Source organism: Cygnus atratus, chromosome Z, assembly GCF_013377495.2.
Source record: "Cygnus atratus isolate AKBS03 ecotype Queensland, Australia chromosome Z, CAtr_DNAZoo_HiC_assembly, whole genome shotgun sequence".
Lineage (NCBI taxonomy): Eukaryota > Metazoa > Chordata > Aves > Anseriformes > Anatidae > Cygnus > Cygnus atratus.
Window position 1 is genome coordinate 38,620,499 of NC_066396.1, and position 25,093 is coordinate 38,645,591.

Consider the following 25,093-nt stretch of genomic DNA (forward strand, 5'->3'; position numbering starts at 1 on the left):
GTCATTCCAGTGATGTGGAAAGCATCACCTCCTCTTGTTTGAGGCTGAATTTCTGAGGTATTTATTTGTCGGTGTTCTCAAATTACACACAAGGTGGCACCAGAGGCCAAAATTTTGGAAACACATCTGAAAAGTCCAGGCCTTTTCTAACTTCCTGCAAATTTAACAATTGTTTCTTCAGGGCAAAGCCGAAGGAACCACGAAAGCGTTAACAGTGAGGTAGAAACAGGAAACCTGTCCCGACTGATGCCGAAGATTGCCAATCAAAACAAAACAAAACAGCAATAAGCTAAACGTGACATGTTTTGTATTTCCAGTGTACTTTACCAAACAGTAATGAACAAATTACCACTATCTGAAGGAATGTTTTTCCAGTAATTTCTAACAGATTAAAAATCCCATTCTTTTAAGAAAATTTTTCCCATCCTGCATCACTGGAGATTGGGGGTGGGGTGGGGTTGGAGTCATCTACATGATTACTATGTAGCTCCACCTTTACAGTGCTTTCACACTTACAGGCTACCACCCCACAATGATGAGAAAATTCACATTTCAACCCAATTTTTGTCTTTTTTTGTCACTCCTTGGTCTGTCTTCCCTTCTACAAATTATGCAAACAAAGAAGCTTTCTCATGCATTTCAGCACGGCCTTTTCTGTAACGTATTTACATAATATATTTCCTTTTGAATTCAGCTCTCGCCTCTCCTTCATAAGCTTTAAGTAGCTGGATGGTCATTTCCCATGAAGAGGCTGAGCCACCATTCCCTCAGAAGTCTTGGGTGCAAAAAGCCCAAAGTTACTGCAATTCTAATACATGTTTTTCCAAGAAAGTATGTCTGATTCTCTTCAAAACACAACCTCTATTATCCTATGTTGATGCTAGATTAAAGGTTTCCGTATTTTAATGAGTGACTAATAAGTGACTTTCCCCACCTCAGAAGAGGTATTATAAAATTCACATGCTGTGTTTCACTAACATAGTGGTGTAAATTTGAGCACGCTGGTTACACCTGAGTGAGCTTTCTCCTAGACAGCCTGAGTATTGCACAGTTCTTTACAGTCTAAATGTGCTTGACTTAGTGTGGTGGATTTTTGTTTAGTTTTGAGAGAATTCTAGAAAGACTTGAAAATATCTTTTTATTTTCCCCTCTTATTTTTCCTGGTACCAGCACTTCATTTCTAATATTGGTTAGGAAAACAGTGGCAGAAAACACGCAAACATCCCTCCTTGGTAGAATTCTATGGACTAACCCCACGCCTGAAGCTCACTACAGAGAAAATTATAGAATCATAGAATCATAGTACGGCCTGGGTTGGAAGGGAACCTCAAAGATCATCTAGTTACAATCCCCCTGCCATAAGCAGGGGCACCACCCACTAGATCAGGTTGCCCATGTCCTCATCCAACCTGGTCTTAAACACCTCCAGGGATGGGGCATCCACAGCTTCTCTGGACAACCTGTTCCAGTGCCTCACCACTCTCTGAATGAAAAAAAAACCTTCTAACCTCTAATCTAAATCTCCCCTTTTACTTTAAAATCAATCCCCTTCTTCCTGTCAATATCTGACTGAGCAAAGAGTTGTTCCCCATCTTTTTTATAAGCCCCCTTCAAGTACTGAAAAGTTGCAATGAGGTCACCCCAGAGCCGCCTTTTCTCCAGGCTGAACAGCCCCAGCTCTCTCAGCCTATCTTCATAGGAGTGGTGCTGCCATGTTTGTGGCCCTCCTCTGGACCCACTTTAACAGTTCCACATCCTTCTTGTGCTGGGGGCCCAGACCTGGACACAGTACTACTAGAGGGGCCTCACAAGGACTGAGTAAAAGGGGACGATCACCTCTCTCGACCTGCTGGCTGCTCCTCTTCTAAAGTATCCCAGGATGCAGTTCGCCTTCAGGGCTGCATGTGTGCTAAGAAGCAAATTATTGACTGGAGTCTGTAGGATTTATATTTCAAATTCACCTGCAGAGACTTTGTTACATTTTGTCCTTTGATAGGCAGAAAGACAAGAGCAATGACCTCCATTTACTTTTCTTCAGCATGAACCCACTTGCTTCTAGAAATATTCTGACTAAAGTGACTTATGTTTAAAGCTTCCGTTAATTGGTCTTTTAATGCTCTTACTAATTTTCATAGAAAATATTGCCTTATGTGTGCTTGCTCATTTACTGTTTTATCTATGCTTGCTTGTGCAGCATAGCTGCTTTGGACACGGATTGTCCTTTCTTAACCACTTAGCCCCTTAGGTGTTGCTATAAAGAAAAAACCACACGCACAAAATATTATTTTATTTTTAGAAATATCCTCCTCCCGCTCCCATTCTGCCTATCAAGGAGCCCTCTGGCAATGACAGGAGTGGTGTAATCCGTCTGTTCTGCAAGTATTAACCTAAGCTCTATATTTTGCAGTACTTAAAAAAAATTAAAATAAAATAAAATAAAATAAAATAAAATAAAATAAAATAAAATAAAATAAAATAAAAGGACTATAACAGCTGGTGAAACAGCCACATGAGAATATTTGTCTTCTAAAACTTTTCATGCTTGTGGAAATCTTACCCTTGCTGTGCAGTAGCTTGTGCCTCTTGGACAGAAATGAAAGGCTAGAAGGACTTTTCTGACTTGCAGGAGCAGTTAACATGATTCCTCGTGGACACGCAACTCTGCAGACCTCCAGCAATCAGTCCTCTTCAACACAAGCAGCATTTATGTTTGCAGAAATAGGTACAAACAAAATACAATCAAAATGACACCACCCTTGCCTCTATTAAGAATACACAAAATTCTAGTGAAATATCCTAAAATTAGGAGAGCTATTGGAATGCAGTAATATACTGTTATAATTTCCTTCTCTTATCCAGTCCAGCAAAATTCATACTTATGTTACAAACATTTTCCTATTAATAACATGTTTGCCTATCTCCTCATTTATGCTAAATGAGAATTCCAGGTGCTCACTTGTTCACATTTGGAAGTTGAGCAGTAAGGCTGGACTCTCAAAAAGAACATACTGCTCTTGAGTCTCTCTTGAACTCAGCAAAAAGAGAATGGAAAGAGTACATTTACCATAAAAATAATTTTGTTATCATTCCTTAAATTTTAATTTGGAGTAATTTTTAAAGATATCCTATAACTTTTTGTTGCTTTGTTTTTGCACATTTTTGCTTCTTTTGGCTTCCCTGGTGAGTATACATACTTCTTGAATAAATAAATAAATAAATAAATAAATAAATAAATCTTTCCTATGCTGATGAAATCAGATTATTTCCTTTTGCATAGCTGCAACACATCTAAATTTCAAAATAACTGAAATTTGAATAACAGTTTCCCCTTTAGGCCTAATAATCTACTTCTTACAAGTTAACTATTTACGACCCATCCACAGACTACAAGCTTGCTCTGTTTTTTGGGGTGGGAGTATTGAATTCTCTGGACATCTACCTCTTGAGAAAATGCCTATTTCGCTAGTGCCACACTCAAAATATATATATTTTTTTCCTGAACCTTGTCAGTTAATAAAACAGATGTCGCAGAACATGTTTTTTACGTACATCTGCTTTTTTTTTTCCTGCTTTCATTGGTGACTATCATGTTTATTTCCCATGAACTACTTTGGTCTGAATCTCTTTCACTTATCTTAAGGCAGTAACAAGAATAATCAACAGAGTGAACTACAGTAGTGCACGTATCCTGGAAAATATTTAGCGTAGGTAAAAAATCTGGCCTGTGCAAGGCACATGGTAATTTTCTACCTAGCTCTAGTCATTCCAGTCCTTCTAGAATAAGACTTCACCTTTTCCAGACACCTAGTTCTATTTCTTGGACCACTCCAATATGAAATGAAGAATGACTGCAATGTTTAACAGAAATTAGCCAAGATGTCCTCTGATATCCCAATAGCTTAACATGTTGTTTAAATGAGTAAGTAGAGGGCACACTAACAATGTCTATAAATGTTTGTATGAAGTGAAGAACCAATAACTATGCTTAATTCTACTACTGCACCTGGGGGTCTGCACCTCATTTATACAGGGTCTGGAACAACTGGAACAGTAACATCAGTCAGAAAATAAAGGTAGTGAGAGCAACTTTCTTCATTTTGGACAGATACAAAAATGCACACAACTCATCAAGATAAAGAAAAAAAGTCCTACATGGGCTAAGATGCTTTTTTTTTCCCCTATGTACATAACAGTAGAATTAATAACTCTAATTTAAATAAAAAAGAACAAGCCAGAAATATCATTAGCTTTTTCATATTGTTCACATTTTTAACATGTCATCTTTAGCTATTTTTCTAACATCCAACGTATATAAAATCTGGCTGAAGTGAAATGGAAAGGTAGAGTTTCAGCCAGATTCTGTGATATTGTTACATTCTTTTTTCACTATTTAAATATTTCACTATTTAAATATTTCACTGATTTTTCTTTCATTTACCGTGTATAGACAATTTGATGTTAAGTGCAGAAAAGCAATGAAGGATGTACAAAGTTTCACAAAGTCTAATTTTATTTTTAAAAATTTATTTAAATTTTCTTAGATGAAAGTTTTTTCATGATTAATCGAGCAAATAGAAACTTCAAAGCATTCCTTGCCTTTGGATAAATGATGGTAAAAAGATTATATTCATGCCATACAGAATAAAGATATTGAAAAAATACATTCTAGGTTCCAGGTTTTCCGCATAACACATGTAGACTAAATACCATTCCAGAGAAACCTCACTGTGTAAAGCCTGTATTTTATATAGACAGCTGAGTCAAATATAAAGACCTTCAGCAACAGGGCTTGAGTGCATCATAGGAACATGAAACTTGTTTAATCACTTCCACACAAAGCCACCAGGATGTTTTCATAATCCCCTTTGAGTTCATCCTGTCAATTTAAGTGAAAAGAGCACAATTGTTAGGATAATGGTCTCAAATCAATTTCAATAAGCATTCAATATGTATTTACTAAACATTGGCCCTTCACCGAAATAAATGGTCATAGTAGAAAAATAAAATGATTTTTAGAAACTAACTGAAAAAGCAGCAGGTACATGCAAAACTCAAAAAGGTACTTTAGTACATTTAGAGATTATGTTTCTGCTCCAAGGTGTATTTTTCATACTTATCTACTAGCTTCCACAAAGGTGATCTGAAGGTCTGGCTTTTTTCTAATACCTCACTGGTTTAAATCTTCTAGAAAAATACATTGGGTGGCCTGTCCCTTTCAAGAAAATATTTTGTTAGTTTATCTCATTTTCCTAAGTGACCTAGAAAGTAGGACAAATAAAAGCCAAGTTTACAAGGTATTTGCAGGAGTTATACAAACATTAAAAAACAAAAGCCAGATGGAGCAAATATCTGTCAGAGAGCTGTCAGTGCAATCATCTTCATTCTCCTGCTAATGTTCCTTGTCTGCTTAAGCACAGGAACTTGGGGATAGAATAGTCTCCATTCTTGGCATTTACTGTAAGATGACATCCTGAGACAACTACAAATCAATTGCTACAGCTTTTGTGAAAAAAAACATTCCCTGATAAAATAAATTAGTTCTACCAGCATGAGACCTTGAGTTCTCACTGAGAACTTGAGTTACTCAGCTACAATGCATTACTCAGGATGAACTGGTGACTGAGTAGCAGAAGAGTTAACAAAGCCCTACTGGCCTTCCTAAAACATCTGGTTGTTTTCTACTTCACTGTTAACTTCAGCGAAAACCTACCATAATGGCTTGGCGAAGAGAGATACCATACAGACTCTTATAATAAGCTTTGATCTCATTCATGTCTACTTCGTGGCGTGAAACCATGATTCTGATGAGCTGTTTGTGCCGTGTCCCAAGGCCCTGTTAAAAGTATTAAACAAACAAACAAAAATTGAGGCTACTTAAGTCATTGAAAGATCTTCCTCTATCAAAGTTCTTTGTATTAATCCATCAGACTTCTTTGTGTCAGTACTAACCCCCCTTCTGATCCCCTATGAGGACAAATTCAGTTGTGACTGGCTTTCTCCAATCCTGGATTTGTTTTTGCTGGTTCCTAAAAATAGGCAGGTTGTTCACTGTGATTACTGAACACCAGGGAAAACCTAAATTTCGCTGTTGTTTTGTTGTTGTTGTTGTTTGATTTTTTCTTCCTCCTGTAATGAGCTACTTTTTCATAATGAGCACAATCAGTTTACATGGCAAGGTTTTGGCAGTGGGGGAGCTACAGAGCTGGCCGCTGTGTGAAGAGACAAGCAACTGCTGTATGTTACAAAAGGGCCAGTTTCAGCTGGCTCTAAAGGGGACCTACCACTGGCCAGAGCCGATCCAACAAATTATATTGTTTGTGTCTCTGGGAGAGCAGATTTAAGATTAACTGCTGCACAACAGCAGCTGGGAGAGAAGAGTGAGAACCAGCTCTGCAGACACCTGCAAACAGTGCAGAAGGAGAGGAAGGAGATGTTCCAGGTGCCAGAGAAGATGTTCCCCTGCGGCCTGTGGAGAGGCCCCTGGTGGAGCAGGCTGTCCCCCTGCAGCCCACGGGTCCCACATGGAGCAGATCTCCACACTGCAGCCCATGGAGGAGTCCCCGGTGGAGCAGGTGGAGGTGGCCTGGAGGCGGCTGCGGCCCATGGAGAGTCCCCACTGGAGCAGGCCCTGGGCCGGAGCTGCAGCCCGTGGAGAGGAGCCCACGCAGGAGCAGGGGGTCTGGGGGGAGCTGCTGCCCATGGGGAACCCGTGCTGGAGCAGTTTGCTCCTGGAGGATGGATGGACCCTGTGGTACAGAGCCATGTGGGAGCAGTTCTTGAAGAGCTGCTGCCTATGGGCAACCCCTGCAGGCTCAGTTCGGGAAGGACAGCATCCCGTGTGAGGGACCCCATGTGGAGCAGGGGCAGGGAGTGACCGTGAAGGAGCAGCAGAGACGAAGCATTAGGGACTGACTGCAGCCCCCATTCCCTGTTACCCTGCAAAACTCAGGGTGGAGGAGGTAGAAGAGGGTGGATGGAGGGGGAAGGTGTTTTTAGTTTTAGTTCTTACTGCTAGCTTGTTAGTAATAGGCAATAAATTATATTAATGCACTGAGCCTGTTTAGCCTGTGATGATAACTGCAGAGTGATCTCCCTGTCCTTATCTCAGCCCTTGAGCCCTTTTCATCGCGTTTTCTCCCCTTTCTCTCTGAGGAGGTAGAGAGAGAGCAGTGTGGTGGAGTTCAGCTGCCCAGCTGGGTAAAACCACCACAACGAGTCACTCATTTTCTCATATACAGCTCTTAACCAAGTGACAGAAGTTAATGTAAATTTCTGCATACGACGCTGTTTCATGAGTTCTCACTGCCTCAGTCAGCTCAGATTTCAAATTTGCCTGAAGTTTTGTATAGGCTCTTACAAGATTCTCGTCCCAGTCTGTAAGTGCCTTTCTATTTATTTTTTTGTCAATATCTTAATGGTTTTATTAATATGAAAAGGTTCAGTTAGCTTTCTGTCACAACATAGAGCATAAGGTATATTTTTTGGATGGACAGATCCCTTCCCAAAAACTCTATAGTAAATAGATAGCTCTTTCTATGGAAGGAAACTCAGTAGTTTCAAAGGAATGAAGGGGAGAAAAGAGAAATTAACTGGATTTCCTTCTGCAGTCCTTTTCATCACAAAAAGTTCTTATACTAGCCTAATTTGTTATTTTTCAGCTCATAAAGCACACCATGTTCTCAAGGAGTTCTTTCTTGAGGTTACCTTCATTGCCAAGTGGAGTTTTTCAGCAAAGAAAGCTGGCTTGCTTGTGGCACACTTCACTGTAATGAAACAATGAGATAAGGTCACATCGGTTAAAAATGTAACAAATAACAAAAGGCAAAAATCTGGAAAGAAAATGCTGCAGAATAAGTCTCAGTGTTCCTACCAACATATCCTATTTATCTATCTCTTTTACCTGTCTTAAAAATATGGGAGGAGTAGCTGTTCCTTTCTTCTCTATTCAGAAGACAATTCAGTCAGGGGAGAATACTCTAGTTACTGTAAAGACAGGACTGTACTAGTCCACATAGTCCACTGCCATATAATTGAGAAAGATGTCACAGTTCCCAAGCAGAAAAATGTGAAAGCATTCATGACCTCTACAGCAGAGCTGGTGGTTATGATCTGACATATTTTATCCAAGTTATGCTGTGTACTTGCCTTCCATATCTGGTACTAAGAGGGAACTGGTGAGTCTCTCTTTTTTTATCCAAAGCATACTTGACTGCAATACAAAAGTGAAAAGCAAAGATAGGGGTCTGGCTCCTGATTCTATCCTTGACAACACAGATGGCTAACCTTAGTCTCACCTTATTATTTACAAGGAACAGACATTTTAAGGGTCTTAAGATACATCTTTATCATGAACATTATAATAATATTTTCTTGAACACTGCAAAAGGAAATTTATTATATTTTTAATAATCATACATCATAACTGTTTTGCTTCTCAATGAAGCAAGGTAAGAGCAGAACAGTTGTCCTGTTAGAACAAGTATGACAGAAGTAAAAGGTAGTTTTTCATGCAGTTAACATATATACGAGGTTACTAGTTGTATAACCACTTACCAAGGGCAGTCAGGCAGTTCTCAATATCACCTTTCAGCTCCAAATCTAGTACCTTATTCATGTCATGCTTGCTGTATTTGGTGTACTTCTGAAAGACTAAATAAGGGAGGAAAATTCAGTGAAGAGTGATGGAAGCATAGTATTCTCCCCACATTTTCTTTGACTTACTCTGGCCTCACTGCTGTGGCAGTGCACACACAGGGTAGGTTATCTTTCTCATTTTCTTCAGCTAGCACAGTGTAAAGAAAAGCAGTACAGTATGGACCGATGGTGTTGGCATGAGGAACAGAACCATGCTAGGATGGTGGGGCTCATTTTCCATTAATAGGGAAAGAGGTAGTACAGTTACTCCACTGGAGCCTATAGCATAAGGTGGTATCTCCCATGCAGGGCAAACTGGTAGAGGAGCAAGACCACGTTGGGGAGTATTCAGAACCCCTGCCACACTGATTCATTGGCCTTGTGACCAGTAGTGTTGTGAGACTTCATGGTAATAGTTCTGTTAACAACTTAACTGGCACTGTGACTCTTCACTAGTGTGGAGAGAACAGCAAAGTGACCAACTGTGTGCTTAGGTCAGCATGCACAATGACCTTCGTAGCAGTCACATCTTGGAAATGTATATAATCTCTGAGTTCAGGAGCAGGCCATATTCAAATACAATTCCAGTGAGGAACAAAGTTTCACCCAGCCTACCTCTTCGGAGATGGGGGTAGCTTCTTGCAGTAAGAACAGTAACAAACACATTAATATCCGTTCCTTTCCTTCTCTCTCCTGCTTCATATAAGGCCTGTCATAAAAGAAAAAAATAATAATAATAGGCAAGTTATCATCTGTATAGCAAAACACAAATAGAAGTATCTGAGACTCCTTGCCAAAGGTAGGCCACTGCTTGTCAGTAAAGAACTCTAATCCTTGACACAATCCGCAACAAGACACATAACTCTACACAGCCTCAAAATAACTCTAGGTGTACCAAGTAATACTTCATATTTCACTTACACAGTAATAGTACCGAGGGAGCACTGTACAGCTACAAATAATATTTTTAGACATTCTTGAATGAAGACATTTTTTATGTATCTTCATATGCTACAGTGCACATGGGAGCATAGGACTGGCAGGCTTACCTTAGACAAAAAAAAAAAAAAAGCAGCTCCAATATTCCAGTATTAACTGGACAAATGTGAAGGAGAAGCTTACACACCAGGTATTTCTTGTCTTTCCAAGAGTGACTTTAATAGCAAGTAAGAACCCAGTCAATCTTATTACTTTCCCTACCTCCTCAAACCTTTGTAAAAGTAATAATTAAAGATCTCCATGCTACAGCAAGAAAAATCTAACAACATCCTTTCTAGGTGTTGGCAGTGAAGCTCTTAGGACCCAGAGAAACTGAACTTTAGAGCTTAGTCAGAATATTAATTTACTAGCCTTTCATATCTATGGCTGATGACAAAACTAAACCTCTTATGTCACAGGAATAAAAATAGAATTGTTAAATGTCTTTTTTTCTGTTGGATTTAAAACAATAATTTAAAGTGAAAACTCAGGACAGACTGTTAAGGTTTACCAACACCTTAACAAAAATTTTACACTAAAGGCAGAAGAAACAAGGGAAAAGTCAGTTGCTTTTTTAGAATTACTTAGAAAATGACTGTGAGGTTTACCAAATTCTCTTGAAAGGTATGTCACTGAAACACATTACCTACAACTAACATACTGAATGGTTTACGCTGGTCAACATATGGTATCTGGTTCTGTACAAATCTGTCCCTCAATTCAAGAACTGTATTTATTTTAAACAAACAAATAAAAAGATTGAATCTAAGTTCTCCTTTTCCTGACCTCTACTTCAAATGGTCTACATGTTTTACATGAACTAGAAGAGGGTTTGCAGCATTTTTGAAGTTGAGTATTAGCATAAAGATTCCATTTCTTTCAGCTACCAAAGAGTTCATGTGAACATTGAAAAACATCATCTCCTCAGAAAAGATTATGTGCATACACATAATTGCCCCCCACCATGTCCCCATGTCCCCCTACCCCTATGGCCCAATCCCCCCCATGTCCCCATGACCTCAGAAAAGATTATGTACATATACATAATTGTACATAATGTACAATTGTCTGTCATCTGAAATGCGCAAGATCCAGGTAGGTGAAACAGAACATTCACAGCCAGTCAGAGTTTGTAATAAAGTCAAATGAAGAAGATCTGCAGAGTGCTAAGTATGGTCTTACCCTGGCATCACTATCAGCAAGCTCATCATTCACGTGAGGATCTTCAGATCGGTCAGCCTATATAAATTTAAAAAAAAATAAAAATTAGTGTTACTCACAATCATTCAGTTCACCAAAATTCAGTATTCTAGAGATCTGGCCTGCCATACTTATACAAAGCTTAATACAGAATTGCAGACAAATACGGTTATATTAATTATTCTGTGGATAAAGCTGATGCATTTGTTAATCGATCAGCGCTCACATTTCTAGGGTCATCAATGACGTATTTCTGAAGTTGTACATTAAAATCCAGGATTTCTTAATGTGAAGAAAAAGTCCTGGAAGCTATGATGTGCTCCCTGATGACCGCTCAAGAAACTTCTTTCAAGGTATTTTAAAAGCAAAACTAAAAATTAAAACTATGCACATTGATGTATCAAAAAATAATCCAATGTGCTGCATACAAATGTACTCAGCAGAGATGGAATAAAATATTAATGTATGTTAAAAAGGGTATTTTCACTTCTCAGATCCAGTGTTTCAGCTGAACTGCTTTTGAGCAGTTCACAAAACACTTTGTCTACTTGCTAGCTTAATGCCACCATCTGTCTATCTTAATAGAAGAAACATATCTTAAGAAGTAGCCGAAATGTTTCTCTACATGTAAGCATTTCTTCTTTTTATATTTGCAGTCAATTGACATTCCAGTTGTTTTCTTCAAGTGCTTAAAGACTGTTAGACATGTAAAGACAAAAAAAAGTCTTAAAAACCTAACTGGTAAACAGTAACAAATATCATTGCCTTTAAAAAATGTTTTTGAGATAAGTCTCATTATAGCTTGCTTAAGAACCATTTCATATGGTCTAAGATACATAAGTAAAAAACAGTGCTAGGAAATAAATAATCCTGAAATTCTTACTTATTGTATGACTTTAAAATAATCTTGACGACATTATTTTTCAATTACTGCTAACCTCACTGAAAACGTTTAAGCACAACATACCTTGGCTAGAGCAACTAAAGCCTTCTGAAAGTCTCCAGATGTATCAGAGATGATGTCTTGTGTCAGATCTCTCTTCAGTACTGAAATCAAATGAAAAAGGGCTCGTAATTTGTTTTTAAATTATCAGTTATATCATTTTTTTCGGTCTTTTCTTAGTTTCCCACTTAAATATGCCTAGTAGAATTGCACTTTTCTCTAATTTAGTTTTGCAAGAATGGGTATTTTTGCAACATGTCTTCTAATCCCTGAGACATGCTGAGAAATTGGAGGATTAATCCCCAATCTGTTGAAAAAGTTGTTCTTAAAGGTTGTATGGGTGGAAAAGTCTTGAGCTTGTGAAATAGAGAAAAAGAAAAAAGAAAAGTTTGAAATTTTGTGAGCCATTAGTCTTTCATTCTTATTTTTGGCTGTTTTGTTCATCCCCAAACTCTTCTGAAAAAATCAAACCATTATTCTGGACTTCTAACTGAGACTGTTTGATTGGAACTTCAGAAAGTTAACTCTTAATCCCATAAAGCATAAGTTAATTAGACAACATTGACTGACCACAGTACTCTCCTTATATGAGAGATGCTATTATATTTTAGTTATTTCTAAATTGCTATTATATTTTAGTTATTTCTTCAAAGATTTTCTGCATTCAGTTCACTGGTTGTTCCTAATCTTAAAGTTATCTGTGTTGCTAAAACAAAGTCAGTGACAAAGTCAGTGACATCTTAAGAGCTCAGATAAGGCTTGGCAATGGGAGTAGCAAAGTGGCTGGATTTTGCATTTAACTTAGAAAGCATCTAAATGCATGACCCATTCCAAGAAATATTCACAGTTCTGGCTGGAATTGTGAGTCACTTCCTAGTGCAGCGCGATCTATGTAAGTCAGAAATGATCAGTATGACCTCCCTTTCCTATACATCTTTCAGTCTTATATGAAGCTTTACTTGCTTCCTAAAATGTCATCTCAGCTCCTTAAATTGAGAAGTAAGGCTGTAAGAGTAATGTGTTTGCTATGGAGTTTTGAAAAGACACGTATAATCCATACTACGTTCTTTTTCATCAGGAATTAAGTTTGCATGGATCTATTCATTAGAGGTGCTTAAAAAATCACAATAACAAAGAAATGAATCATTGCAGGACAGGGTTTGGCTATCTTCCAATGTTTCATACCATTAATACTTCTTTCCCACTCTGAATTACCTTCCTTGTAGTATCTGCTGGCTTCTCTGATCTCTCTGTTGTTTCTTGAGGCCAGAATCTCAATTAAAGTATCTTCATCAGTTCCAAGCCCCTGTTAAAAATGATTTTTTTTACATGTTATTTAATACAGCAAACTTAAAATTTAGAACCCAAATAAGATGAGAATCATGGACAAGACTTTGAAGATGCCATATGAAACAAGACAGAAAAAGGAAGAACATTTTGCTTTCACCTAACAAAATTATTTTAGCTCTTTTATAATTCATTTTTATAGCATCTAGTGTCACTCTGGCACCCAACAGAAATATTAAGTGACCAAGCAGCATGCATAGAAGATAGGAATATAAAAATTACGAAGAAAAATACACCTTTCCTTTTCTATTTTCTCTTAAATAAACACATATGTAAACACTATGGCTTTCTAGCACTACATCTGCAAATAACTTCCAATTTTCAGAAGGCAAAGAGAGCTCTTTCTCACAGAAGAATAGCATTGGCAACCCATCTCCTCCAACCCTGAAATTCAACAGAGATTGCTGAGTCTTGTTCTTAGTAGCTGGTTCTGGATAATCACTACTGTTTTATTTTAATTAATGGGGAAAAAATAATACAATACACGAGCTTACAAAATTTAAGTCCAGTGTCATTTAAAGGACCTGAGATTTATTTACTTCTCTTTAGTAAAGTTCCTCTCAGAAGATTTTTGACTTACTTTCATAGAGGCCCTTAATTCTTCAGCATCAAACTGAGCTGGAGTTTTAAGTAGCGCCACGGCAACATCTTCCAGGTGGCCTTTCAGAACCTTTTTCAGGTCTTCTTCCAGACTCTGTGAAGAATAAGGAAGAGTCATACACTGTGTCCTGGTTTCAGCTGGAATAATTTTCCTCATAGTGGCTAGCATGGTGCTGTGTTTTTGACTTAGGATGAGAATAATGCTGTTAACACACTGATGTTTTAGTTGTTGCAGAAACGTGGTTACACCATGTCAAGGACTTTTCAGCTTCTCATACTGCACTACCAGTGAAGAGGCTGGGGGTGCAAAAGAAGGTGGGAGGGGACGGAACCAGGACAGCTGGCCCAAACTTACCAAAGGGATATCCCGTACTATATTATGTCATGCTGAACAATAAAACTGAGGGGAGTTGGCTAGGGGGGCTGCCATTGCTTGAGGAGTGTCTAGGCATCAGTTATTGGTGGTGAGCAATCTCACTGTGCATATTTTTTTGGTGTATTTCTTCATTATTATTTTCCCTTCCTTCCTGTTCTGCTTTATTAAGCTGTCTTTATCTCATCCTTTTTTTTTTTTTTCCTTCTGATTCTCTTTTTCATCCCACTAAGGCAGAATGAGCAAACAGCTGAGTGGTGCTTAGCTGCCTGCTGGGATAAACCACAACACCCTGTAAGCTAGCAAAAGGTTAAAAACTGCTGTTCAGGTACAGTCCAAAAATTAGTCTGATCTCTGACAAATCTTGATCTACATTTTTCCTTTAGTTACTAGAAAGAATTACAAAGAACTAATTGAAATTTCTAATTTGTCATCTTATTGTTAACTAAAGAGTCAAAATTTTCCAGCAAGTATTCAGAAATGCTTTCAACCATTGCAGGTCACAGAATCACAGAATGGTTAAGGTCAGAATGAACCTTTGGAGGTCATCTGGTCCTTCCACTTCTGATTCTGTCCCCGACACCTAGGGCACCTTGCCCAGGACCTTGTCCAGAGAGCGTTTGAAGATCCCCAAGGAGACAGACTCCACAATGTCTCTATGCAACCTGTGCCAGTACTCTGTCACCTGCACAGTAAAGAAGCTCTTCGTAATGTTTAGATAGAACTTGTTGTGTTCCAATTTGTGCGCTTTGCCTCTTTTCCTGTCACTGGGTGCCACTGAAGGACCCTGGCTCCATCTTCTTTGCACTTTGGCATTTATAGACATTGGTTAGGACTCCCTGTAGGCCTCTCTTTTCTAGGTTCCAAAGTCCAAACTCTCTCAGCCTCTCCTCAGAGGAAACATGCTCCAGTCCCTTGGTGGCCCTACATTGGACTCTTTGCAGTACTGGGGGCAGGGGCAGAACTGGACACAGCACTCCAGGTGTGGCATCACCAATGCTCAGTAGAACAGAAGGATAACTTCTCTTGACCTGCTCACAATATTTTGCCTAATGAAGCCAAAAATGGCATTAGCCTTCTTAGCAGCAAGTGCACACTGCTGATTTATGTTCAACTTCATGTCCACCAGGACCCCCTGGTCCTTTTCTACACAGCTGCTTTCCAGCTGGGTGGCCCCTAGCATGTCCTGGTACCTGGAGTTGTTCCTCCCCATGTGCAGGAGTTTGCACTTCTCCTTGCTGAACTTCATGAAGTTCTTGTCAGACCTGTTCACCCATTTACTGCATCAGAAGACGGCTCAAAATAGGCTGCTTAATTTTTAAGAGAAGTTAATACTGTATTGCTGTTATGATAATTGAATGGCTTAAATGAACTTATCTATATAAATTTATTTATTAGAAAATAAATGATAAAAATAAAAATGATAAAAAATGCAATGGAAATGCTGTGGACATACTGTAATAACACTCTATATAGATCTGCAAGCCCTGAAGTTATAATTTGGATTATATTCTAATTTGACCAACATTTACATTTTTTTAAGACTTTTATTTATTTATTTATTTGAAAAAATAATTTCTAATTTATTCTTCTTCCTATTAGTAAATGTTTGGTACTGTATTTTGCTACAATTAAGAGATACAGCTCTGTTCTTCACCAAATGCATGTCTGGGTAATTGCTGTAGGAGTGAGAAGATCAGTCTGCTTGGTCAGGATACCTAGGATAACTAATGAGATTATTTCAGAATCAAGAACTGTTAGGAGTTAGGTCTTTTCTGCTTTTGACGGGGAGCCAAGCGCCAGGGGGTCTAATGATATAACAGCATTAGCCTCCTTGTGCCTTTTAAGTTAAATTTTAATTTAGGTCTTGAAAAAATATAATTGCAACGCTGGAGCTTCCTCTGTGGGAGGACAGAGTTGTGAAAATCACAAGTGAGATTTCCTTAACAAAAACAGGAAATCCAGGCTAAAATGAGACATTAGACTTGTTTTCTTTCTTGTCCTTTAAAGTCACTTAAAATTACAAAGCCAAAAACTGTAGGGAGTCATTTTCCAAGGAGCAAAGGTTCACTAACTCTGGTATGCCAACTGTGCAGTTATAATTTCAATTTAGAGCTACAGGTTCAACTAGAGAAAATTTGCTACAGGAAAAGGTGAAGGGCAATTAAAACTTCTTGAAGAAATATGCAACAATTTCTAAGCTTTTCAGGTCCAGGGAATAGCAGTTTTACCATTCAGAATTAGAATTTCACTGCTTCCTGTACACCTGTCCTCATCAGCGTTGCTATATTTGTGAAACAGCATTATTGTCCTATTTTCTGTCTTATATTCTCTCTGGACAAAAAGATTTGTTTAGATGTCCCCAAAGTCTCTTACTCTATTCCTCTCTTTTCCTCAACAGCCTGTATCCCAGTGAAATTTCTGCATTCCCAGTGATTTAGTGATATAAAGAATCTTTTCGGCATTCAAAAACCCAGACAGACAGAATTTTGAAATTTTTCTTTTTATTTCAAAATGATTGCCGCTGCATTCAAGGGATTATCTCTGGCAATATAGTTTCAGGATACTACTACTACTGTAGTTTTCATAAATTACAAGTGACAGAATCACTATAATCTTCTGTTCTAGAAAGCTAAAGCTGAATGTACCATAAAACCCAGGAACAACACTGCTATTCCAGATGCACAATTAAGATTGGCTTGGATATACTATACCTTTCCTTTAGCCTGCTGATAGGCAGCTTTAATCTGCTGGCGCTGAGCATTTGTTCTTTTAGTCAAGATGGCAATGATGGTGGCTTCATCCACACCTACAAATCACCAAAAAATGTAATAGTGAATACATTGAAAATATAGTGATCTCTAGTGCATCATTTAACCAAATTTTATTATTTGCATTGTGGTATATTTTGAATGCTTGACACACCAAATTTTAACCAAAACTGTTATCATCTACAGACTTAAAATTAGTGATGCAGTGAAGAAACCAATAGGTTCCTATAGAACACAGAAGCGTGTTTCTACAGTATAATAAAGTCTCAAAGTGTTCTAAGTGCAGAACTTACACTACAGAATAACTAAGTATATAGACAATGAGACAGCATACTCAACTTAGCAAGTCAAATTGAAACAGGTTTCTAAGTACAAAGTGCCAAATGTGAATTTCATTAAATAGAGAAGTTTAAAGGAGCATATACGCCATTATCAGCATATTCACTACCTCTTGAATAGATTCTATGGAAATCAAATAAAAAAGATTTAGTATGGTATATTTTTTTATTCTCTAGAAACCAAATTTTTACAACACTTCCTTCAAAAAAATCAAGAAATTTAATGTAGTATTAAGGTCTGAAATTGTAATACAATGTCAGGATAACAAAGAGTAGAGATTCTTTAACAAGTGGCATAATTAAATGTCTTGCCAGTTTTTTTAAAGCAGAGGTACCTCTCCTGTTTTCCATTGCCTCTGGCTCCGATACTCTTTTAAGGCTATTCTCAAAATTTCCCAAGGAATAATTCTAATATAGCACGTTAAATATTTACTCCTCTTACCTTTTACCGTAATAGCTTTGTCCAAAGCAGCAACATCAGCTGATGGATCAAAGTTTGGGTATGACTGTACTGAATGACCACCTTTTGAACTTTTCTGTAGAAGAATGAATGAATGAATAAATAAATAAATGTTAATTTCAAAGAATATTTATGCAAATAAGCAGTTTCATATGCTTAAGTAAGCCATGTATTTGGACTTGACTATTATGGGACTATCAAAGAATAAATACTTGCTTTCTAACTACAGATAGCTAAACAGGCTCAGTACAGTATTAGTATTGGATCTATACCTTTCACACTTCTATTAAACAGAACGTACCTGTTTTACATCCCTATTTGTCCAAGTAAGTTAGATCCCACAGGAAAGTATTTCCTAGCTGCCATAATTAAGCAATTATGTCCAAATTTTAAACTCTCTCAAACCACATTTAAATCCTGCAGGTGCTTCCAGTAAAGTGCTAGTGATTTTCTTGCTCATCTTACACAAATTGATTGTGCATTATATTAAGTGAATTCTCAGCTACTCATATTTAATGTTACAAGCACTTCTTCCATGCAAGATCTTGGTGAAAACTTCAAGCCCGACACTACAAGGAGGTGGAGAACTATTACTCAACTTCTTTGAAACATAAGATATAAAACACGCTTTCTTTAGCATTAGCTATTGTCTGTCTATGGTGAATCCACTCCTTTATGTTGGACACTCCCTATGCAATGTCTGAAGTACTCTGGGAATAACTGGGGATGATAAATTCCACTACATCAACAATTACATGGTTTGCCCTAAGTCAACAATGTGACTAATCAATTTGCTGGTAGAGCCTGTAACACAACAGTACTATCTCAAATGCCATACTCATTACCTTCTTCTATAGAACCTATAAAATGCCTTGAGATCTTTGGAGGAAATATTTATAATAAAGCTCCCTTTGGTATGATATGGTTGAGATTTTTTTTCCAACAAAAGTGAAGTTTAACTAAACTTTGTTTTAGAATCAACTATAGCATTTTATCTTCAAGAACTCACTATTTTATTTATTTATTTAATCTTTTGCATGTACAAGACAGATGGCAAAGTCTTAGGGATATGTTTCACATACAGCATTCTGTATTGAATACTTGCATACCTGTAATATCTGCTGGCTAAATAAGTAGGAGTTTTATTAGAGCAGAGAGATTGTGTATTTATAAGTGTCATGCTTAATTTAAAGAAAAAAAAAATCAGTGTGACCTGTGTAGCAAGCCAAGAGCTAAACAGGATGAGTTTAGTGTGTGTTTCCCAGGCATGTGAGGTTTAGTCTTAGTATACTGCTTTCCATGACAAACTTATCTACTACCTAAACAAAAAACTGTCTGCAACCTCCATAACTAGAATGGCTAAGGACCATGGGATTGCATGGGATAAGGGATGGTGGATACAAAGTTTTATACATAAAATACTGTATAGTGAAAATTACAAAATCCACAGAGATCTACAGCAGAAAACTTTATTTACTGAAATTCCAAAGTTCTATTTTTTCAAGATGAAAGTTGCTTTAAAGATTTCCAGTGATTTTACAGTGTGCTACTTTGCCTTTGCTGACACTAATTTCAGTATCCTAATCAACTTCATTATTAAAGACTTTCTACATCTATTGCAGTAACTCTTCTTACTCATCACCATGAGTCTTCCTTCTAATCAGTATCAATACTAATCATCTGAGATGTTTTACTACATACAGTGACTCTTCCCACATGCTTTCTTCTAATAAAAATCATAGAATGGTTTAGGTTGGAAGGGATCCTTAAGGATCCCTTAAGGATTAGTTCAAACCCCCCTGACATGGGCAGGGACACCTCCCACTAGACCAGGTTGCCCATCCAACCTGGCCTTGAACACATTCAGAACTTCTTGAGGAAACTTGTTTCAGTGCCTCATCACTCACATACTAAACAATTTCTTCCTTATACCTAACCTAAATCTACCCTCTTTTAGTTTAAAGCCATTACTCCTTGTCCTATCACTGCACTCCCTGACAAAGAGCCCCTCCCCAATGGGGCTTTCCTGTAGGCCCCATTAGGTACTGGAAGGCCACTATAAGGTCTTTCCAGAGCCTCCTCTTCTCCAGACTGAATAAGAAATATACTAGTGATTTTAGTTCCTCCTTTACATTCCAGGGCTCCAACACATGGCTTCTTATATCGCAGTCTAAGCATCTTTCTCAAATACGTCATCTGAGCAGGTTCTTACAGATTTGCATACTGTACATCAGATTACTACTTTAAAAAGGATGACTTGAGTGAATTGATACCTGGCCAGTAGGAATGACAACTTCATTACAGCACTAGTTTGGCCTGAAACTGATATATATACATAAGAGTATTTTTTCATCTGATAGTAGATTTACTAGTTTATAAGAGTATATTACATTATATGATGCAATAAAATTGGTTTTCAGTTTTAATGACCTGGATTTTTGCAACAGTTTTTCTCTCTTTGAGTATATGAAAGATGTGGGGTGGCCTATGGCTTTAAGGCACTTCTAAAGGCATTAGAAAATAAATATAATGATCTCAACAGGTGATAACACTTACAATACATTCCTGCTCCTGATTATCCATGAACCATGCCTGCTTCAGGAATTCTGATACCATAGCCATGTTGACAGAGTATCTGTGAAGAGATGCATCAAGTTTTTTTTTTTTATCATTTTCATCACCAATGAAACTCAAGGTTTCCCATTCATAAAACCCTTTCTCTTTAACTGTCCCAATCGGGGCCGTTTCCCAAACAGTAATTGGCTTGTACTATTGGAAGCTGGCAACTTTTATTTATGTTTGGCAGTTGGCTGCTCAACCATACACACTTAAACTACTTCTAGAAATTTCAGATTAGAAATAGAACAGTAAACTAATTGGATTTCATGTGTATTTGGTAATGGCAATACCTAAGCATTAACACTGACTTTCAAAGGGATGTTACCAGAAACAAATTAAACATCTTTCCCCATTTGTTAAGGTATTATGTATGTAAATTTAGCTTACTGACTACTTGATTTTTTTCAAATTCTGTGGTAAATAACTCTTCCTGTCTGATCATCTTCCAAAGTTGGAGCTCTTGTGTGTTAAGGCAAAAGATATTCTCTTGTTAAATACACTCTCACGTAATTTCTTCCAATAGCTCCTTCTTAAGAAAGATGAGTAGAAGCAGTCTTACATACACTGGTCCTTATTTCTTACCTATTTCCCCCGGTTTCTACAAAAAAAATGGATTTTTACCCATTTTTTTTCTTTTCATTACTAGAAATGAAAATGGAAAATATTTTGACATAAGATACCATGCAGAATAAGAAAAAAGATCAATGGTGATGTGACTTGACATTGGGCACCGAAAAATAACGAACAGGTTGCTTCACAATGACCTCGGTATCAAGAATATTGTTTTCTAGTAGGAACAGTGCAGGAACTGTTCCTAGGAACAGTTCCTAGAACTAAGAAACTAGTATTTTATCAAATAAAGTATTTTTTGGTCTGTTTAAAATGGATGTTTTTTCATCAAAACATCCTTGTCCATAAGAAACTTTAGGGAAGGCTTGGTTTTAAAGCATACATATAAACAATAAGCTAAACATTGATGGTTAAACTGCTGTCTTTGAAGAACAGTTCACATATCTAGCACGAAGAGACAAAGTGCTATTTGCAACAGTGCGCATTTTAATCTAATCTAAGCTAAAGATCATATACAAAATTTAAAAGAAAAAAAACAATGCTTATGTTGCAAAAACATTTACCTTGTTTATGCCTTGTGGTCCACAGGAAGAGTAATAAGCAGTATTTAAATCAACACACTCCTAGGACAAAGCGATGTGTTTGTAACCTAGCTGCTGTTTTCCTCACAGAAAAACTGCACAAAGTACTTCCAGGTGTGACTGCCAACAAAGAAGCAGGTCCTCCAGTCCTCTTCAAGCTTTCAGCCCAGCTCCACCCTTTCCTCCTCTCTCCAAGTTGGATACACCTACACTCCCTCTTCCCCAGAAAACTCTTTGCTTCTCTACTCTTCTCGCAGCTGAGGGCACAAAATTCATACAAAACCTGAACCTGACTCTGAATCTGTGTTTATATTACCTAAAGTAGGTGTCAACTTGGCAAATGATGGTCAGAATATTGTGTAAGTTGTAAGGACCAACTTTTAAGCACATCATTTACTGATTTACTGAGGATCAGAAAGCACACTTATGTTGCTCTTCAAAAATAAAATAAAATAAAATAAATAAAATAAAATAAAAAAATCAAAAAATCAGGCTGCTATGGTGACTCCTGTACTACCCTTGTATTGACAGCTAAAGTAAATGAGGCCATATGAATTGATGTAGTATCTGAAGTTCTGCTGCATTTTTTAACAGCACACACAAAGGCCATGTGCAGAAGGATAAAATATGTTAAAGTCTCCGTATGGAACTGAGACCTGTTTACCTAGTTACCAGCACTGATGCGTACAGATCTGTATGCCTCCAATAGATTCACAGTGTCTCCCAGTTTAAAGCTACAAAACAAGATTCACAGCAGTAGATCTGAGAAGAGGTGGAACCAAAACTGCATTTTGGTTTCTAGAGTAACATAGTTCAGAAATAAAGTTAGAGCTGGGTCCAGAGAGAACTGTCAATATCTGCATTTCTTCTGTCTGCCCACCCCACTCCAGCTCTAGAGGTTTTGATGCTCATGAGGATAACTATATTAGAAGGCTTCTAGCCTACATTAAATTGGGTTTATTAAGTCTCTAAGCCTTTATGGCTAACATAATTTAATTTACAAATACAGTAAAATAATTTTGTATATATATATATAAAATAAATAAATAAAACTAAACCTTTATTTTTGCTTCTATTTAAATAAAGACACTTGACATTTTGTCCATATACTTCCATTTTGTAATCAAACAACATAATTTCAAAATAAGTCAAAGTGGGCAATGGCTCTTGAAAGGGCTAAAGACCTGACTTTGCTTGCATTGTCTCAGAAAGTTAAGAAACCTGTTTATACACAAAATTGTTTGCCTGTTTTATAAGAATCTATGGGTAACTTTAAGGGGGAGGGGTGAGAGGTGGGAGGTGGGAGGAGAAGAGGGAGAAAGAGGGAGAAAGAGGGAGAGGGAGGCCTGGAATTGAGGAAGACAGCGCCTTTACAGGGTAGAGGTTTTTACCAGAGCTTTGACCCTAAAATGCTAACAGCTCATGTAAGCAAAGCCTAGATCCAGAAGGGATAAATTCAAAGTATTAATTTAGTTCAGTAAGAAAAAAGTCTTAAAGAACCGCTGATCTGACTGTTTAACCGAAAACCCAGTTAAAAGAGGATCATGTATTTAAAATTTGTTTGATTTAAAAAAAAAAAAGTGATTTTTGTGCCTCTTATCATTCCCAGCTGGAATGATTAACATTTAACTGGAATGAAAAATCAAGCAGCAATCCAGACTGAAAGTCCTAGCTCTTCCTTCACGAGAGTTACTGCAATGTTGTTTTCAGACTGGCTCCAAGTCCCCAGAATTGGGCAGATTCCAATTATTGAAAGTTTTGAGTAAATATGCAGTATCTTTGAAAATATTTTAAGCCAAACTTTTACACTCCTTCCTTACATTTAACCATAACATGAGCTCTATCTGATATATTATCTCCGGTCCCATCTTTGCTGGTGGCTTGAACAGTGGGATTGAGTGCACCCTCTGCAAGTTTGCCAGATGGCACCAAGCTATCTGGTGTGGTCAACATGCTTGAGTAAAGGGACAGCATCCATAGGGACCTGGGCAGGCTTGAGAGGTGCACCTCTGTGGACATCATGACGTTCTGTAAAGTCTTGCACTTGGGCTGAGACAATCCTAAACACAAATACAGGCTGGGCAAAGCATGGATTGAGAGCAGCCCATTTGAAAAGGACCCAGAAGCATTGGTTAATGAGAAGCCTGACGTGCACCAGCAATGTGCACTTGCAGCCCAGAAAGCCAGCAAAATCCTGCACTTCCAAAGAAGTGCGTGGCCAGCAGGTCAAGGGAGGTGATTCTCCCCCTCTACTCTGCTCTTGTGAGACCCCACTTAGAGCACTGCATTCAGCCCTGGGGCCCCCAGCACATGAAGTACATGGACCTATTATAACAAGTCCAGAGAAGGGCCATGAAGGTGATCAAAGGACTGGAGCACCTCTCCCGTGAAGACAGGCTGAGGGAGTCGGGGTTGTTCAGCCTGGATAAGAGAAGGCTCCAGGGACACCTTATAGCTGCCTTCCAATACCTAAATGGGGCCTGCAGGAAAGTTGGGGAGGGACTCTGTGAGGGAGTGCTGTGATAGGACAAGTAATGGCTTTAAACTAAAAGAGGGTAGATTTAGATTAGATATAAGGAATAAATTATTTACTGTAAGAGGCACTGGAACATATTGTTCAGAGAAGCTGTGGATGCCCCATCCCTGGAAGTGTCCAAGGACAGGTTGGATGGGGCTTTAAGCAAGCTGGTCGAGTCGAAGGTATCCCTGTCCATGGCAGAGGGTTGGAATTAAATAGTCTTTAAGGTTCCTTCCAACCCAAGCCATTCTATGATTCTGTGGTTTCTGTCCAATGCTAGTTACCAAGATCTGATGTAAATTGAGGTCATTAAACTGTATCAGAGAAGCAGACAGTAGACATAACACATCAATTTCCTTTATAGTGGGAAAGTCTACTGAATACAAATGATACATCAGAAAAAAAAACAACTTCACCAAAAAATTAAATGGGAAGTATTATCAGAACAAACCTCAAATGGTAGAGCCCTTACTTATGCCACATTTAGCCAAAGTTCTGTGTTATAACAGCATGGGGTTGCTCTTATGTCCCTTAAAGACTACTTTGCCTCATTTTCATCACTGTTTGAGTAAAGATTCCTCTACTGTTCCAAAGCAGCAAACCGTTGTTGAAGTAACAGCTGCTTTTTCTTTAGTTTCTGTACATAGCACATTTGTTTTCCAGTAACTTCAGTTTTGCTGCAAATACAAAGTGAAAGCATTGGAAACAGCCAAATCCAAATAAGTCTACTTTATTTAAGCTACTTTTCTTCAACTTCTTGTGTAAAGAGGAAAAGAATGAGAAGAAAAAAAAAAAAAGTTAAAAGTAAAAATGAAGTGATTGTCCAGGACCTTCTGTGTACATTATCCACTTCAAAACGAAAAGAATTTCTTCTGCCCACACCCATCTTTCCCTGTGCCAGCAAATCCAACCCACAGAAAATTACAACAGGTCACTTGAAAAACATACTGTACAATTCTTAAAGTTTGTCAGGTCTACAGACAGCAATAAAGAACTACAAAAACCTACCTTCCTTTTCACAAATACTACTCCTCAGGATGGCAGAATCAGCATAAGAGAGCAGAGAGCTGGCGATGTTTTTATAGTGTTGTGCAGGAGGCCCCACCTAGCAACCCAAGTGTTTCCACAGCCACAGCAACTGGCTCCTTTGCTAGCAGCTAA

The 25,093-nt window shown here is 37.9% G+C and overlaps 1 protein-coding gene across 1 annotated transcript; it reads right to left on the minus strand.

Moving 5' to 3' along the window:
• Positions 1 to 4,507: 4,507 nt before the first annotated feature.
• Positions 4,508 to 25,093, minus strand: ANXA1 (annexin A1). Its single transcript, XM_035558577.2, has 13 exons — positions 24,941 to 25,093; positions 20,201 to 20,279; positions 17,627 to 17,720; positions 16,790 to 16,884; positions 13,683 to 13,796; positions 12,971 to 13,061; positions 11,780 to 11,859; positions 10,795 to 10,851; positions 9,250 to 9,343; positions 8,554 to 8,649; positions 7,705 to 7,763; positions 5,711 to 5,833; positions 4,508 to 4,876 (listed from the first exon to the last, which is right to left on the minus strand). Exons 2-13 carry the CDS (start codon positions 20,264 to 20,266, stop codon positions 4,820 to 4,822), a joined length of 1,026 nt encoding a protein of 341 aa, XP_035414470.1. The 5' UTR covers positions 20,267 to 20,279; positions 24,941 to 25,093; the 3' UTR covers positions 4,508 to 4,819.

Excerpts from the sequence above, each read along its gene's own strand:
- ANXA1 (XM_035558577.2), bottom strand. The coding sequence starts at position 20,266 with ATGGCTATGGTATCAGAATTCCTGAAGCAGGCATGGTTCATGGATAAT. Across the intron at positions 11,860-12,970 it reads CAGCAGATACTACAAGGAAG|TACTGAAGAGAGATCTGACA; the intron begins GTAATTCAGAGT and ends ATTTGATTTCAG. Across the intron at positions 10,852-11,779 it reads CTTTAGTTGCTCTAGCCAAG|GCTGACCGATCTGAAGATCC; the intron begins GTATGTTGTGCT and ends AAATTTATATAG.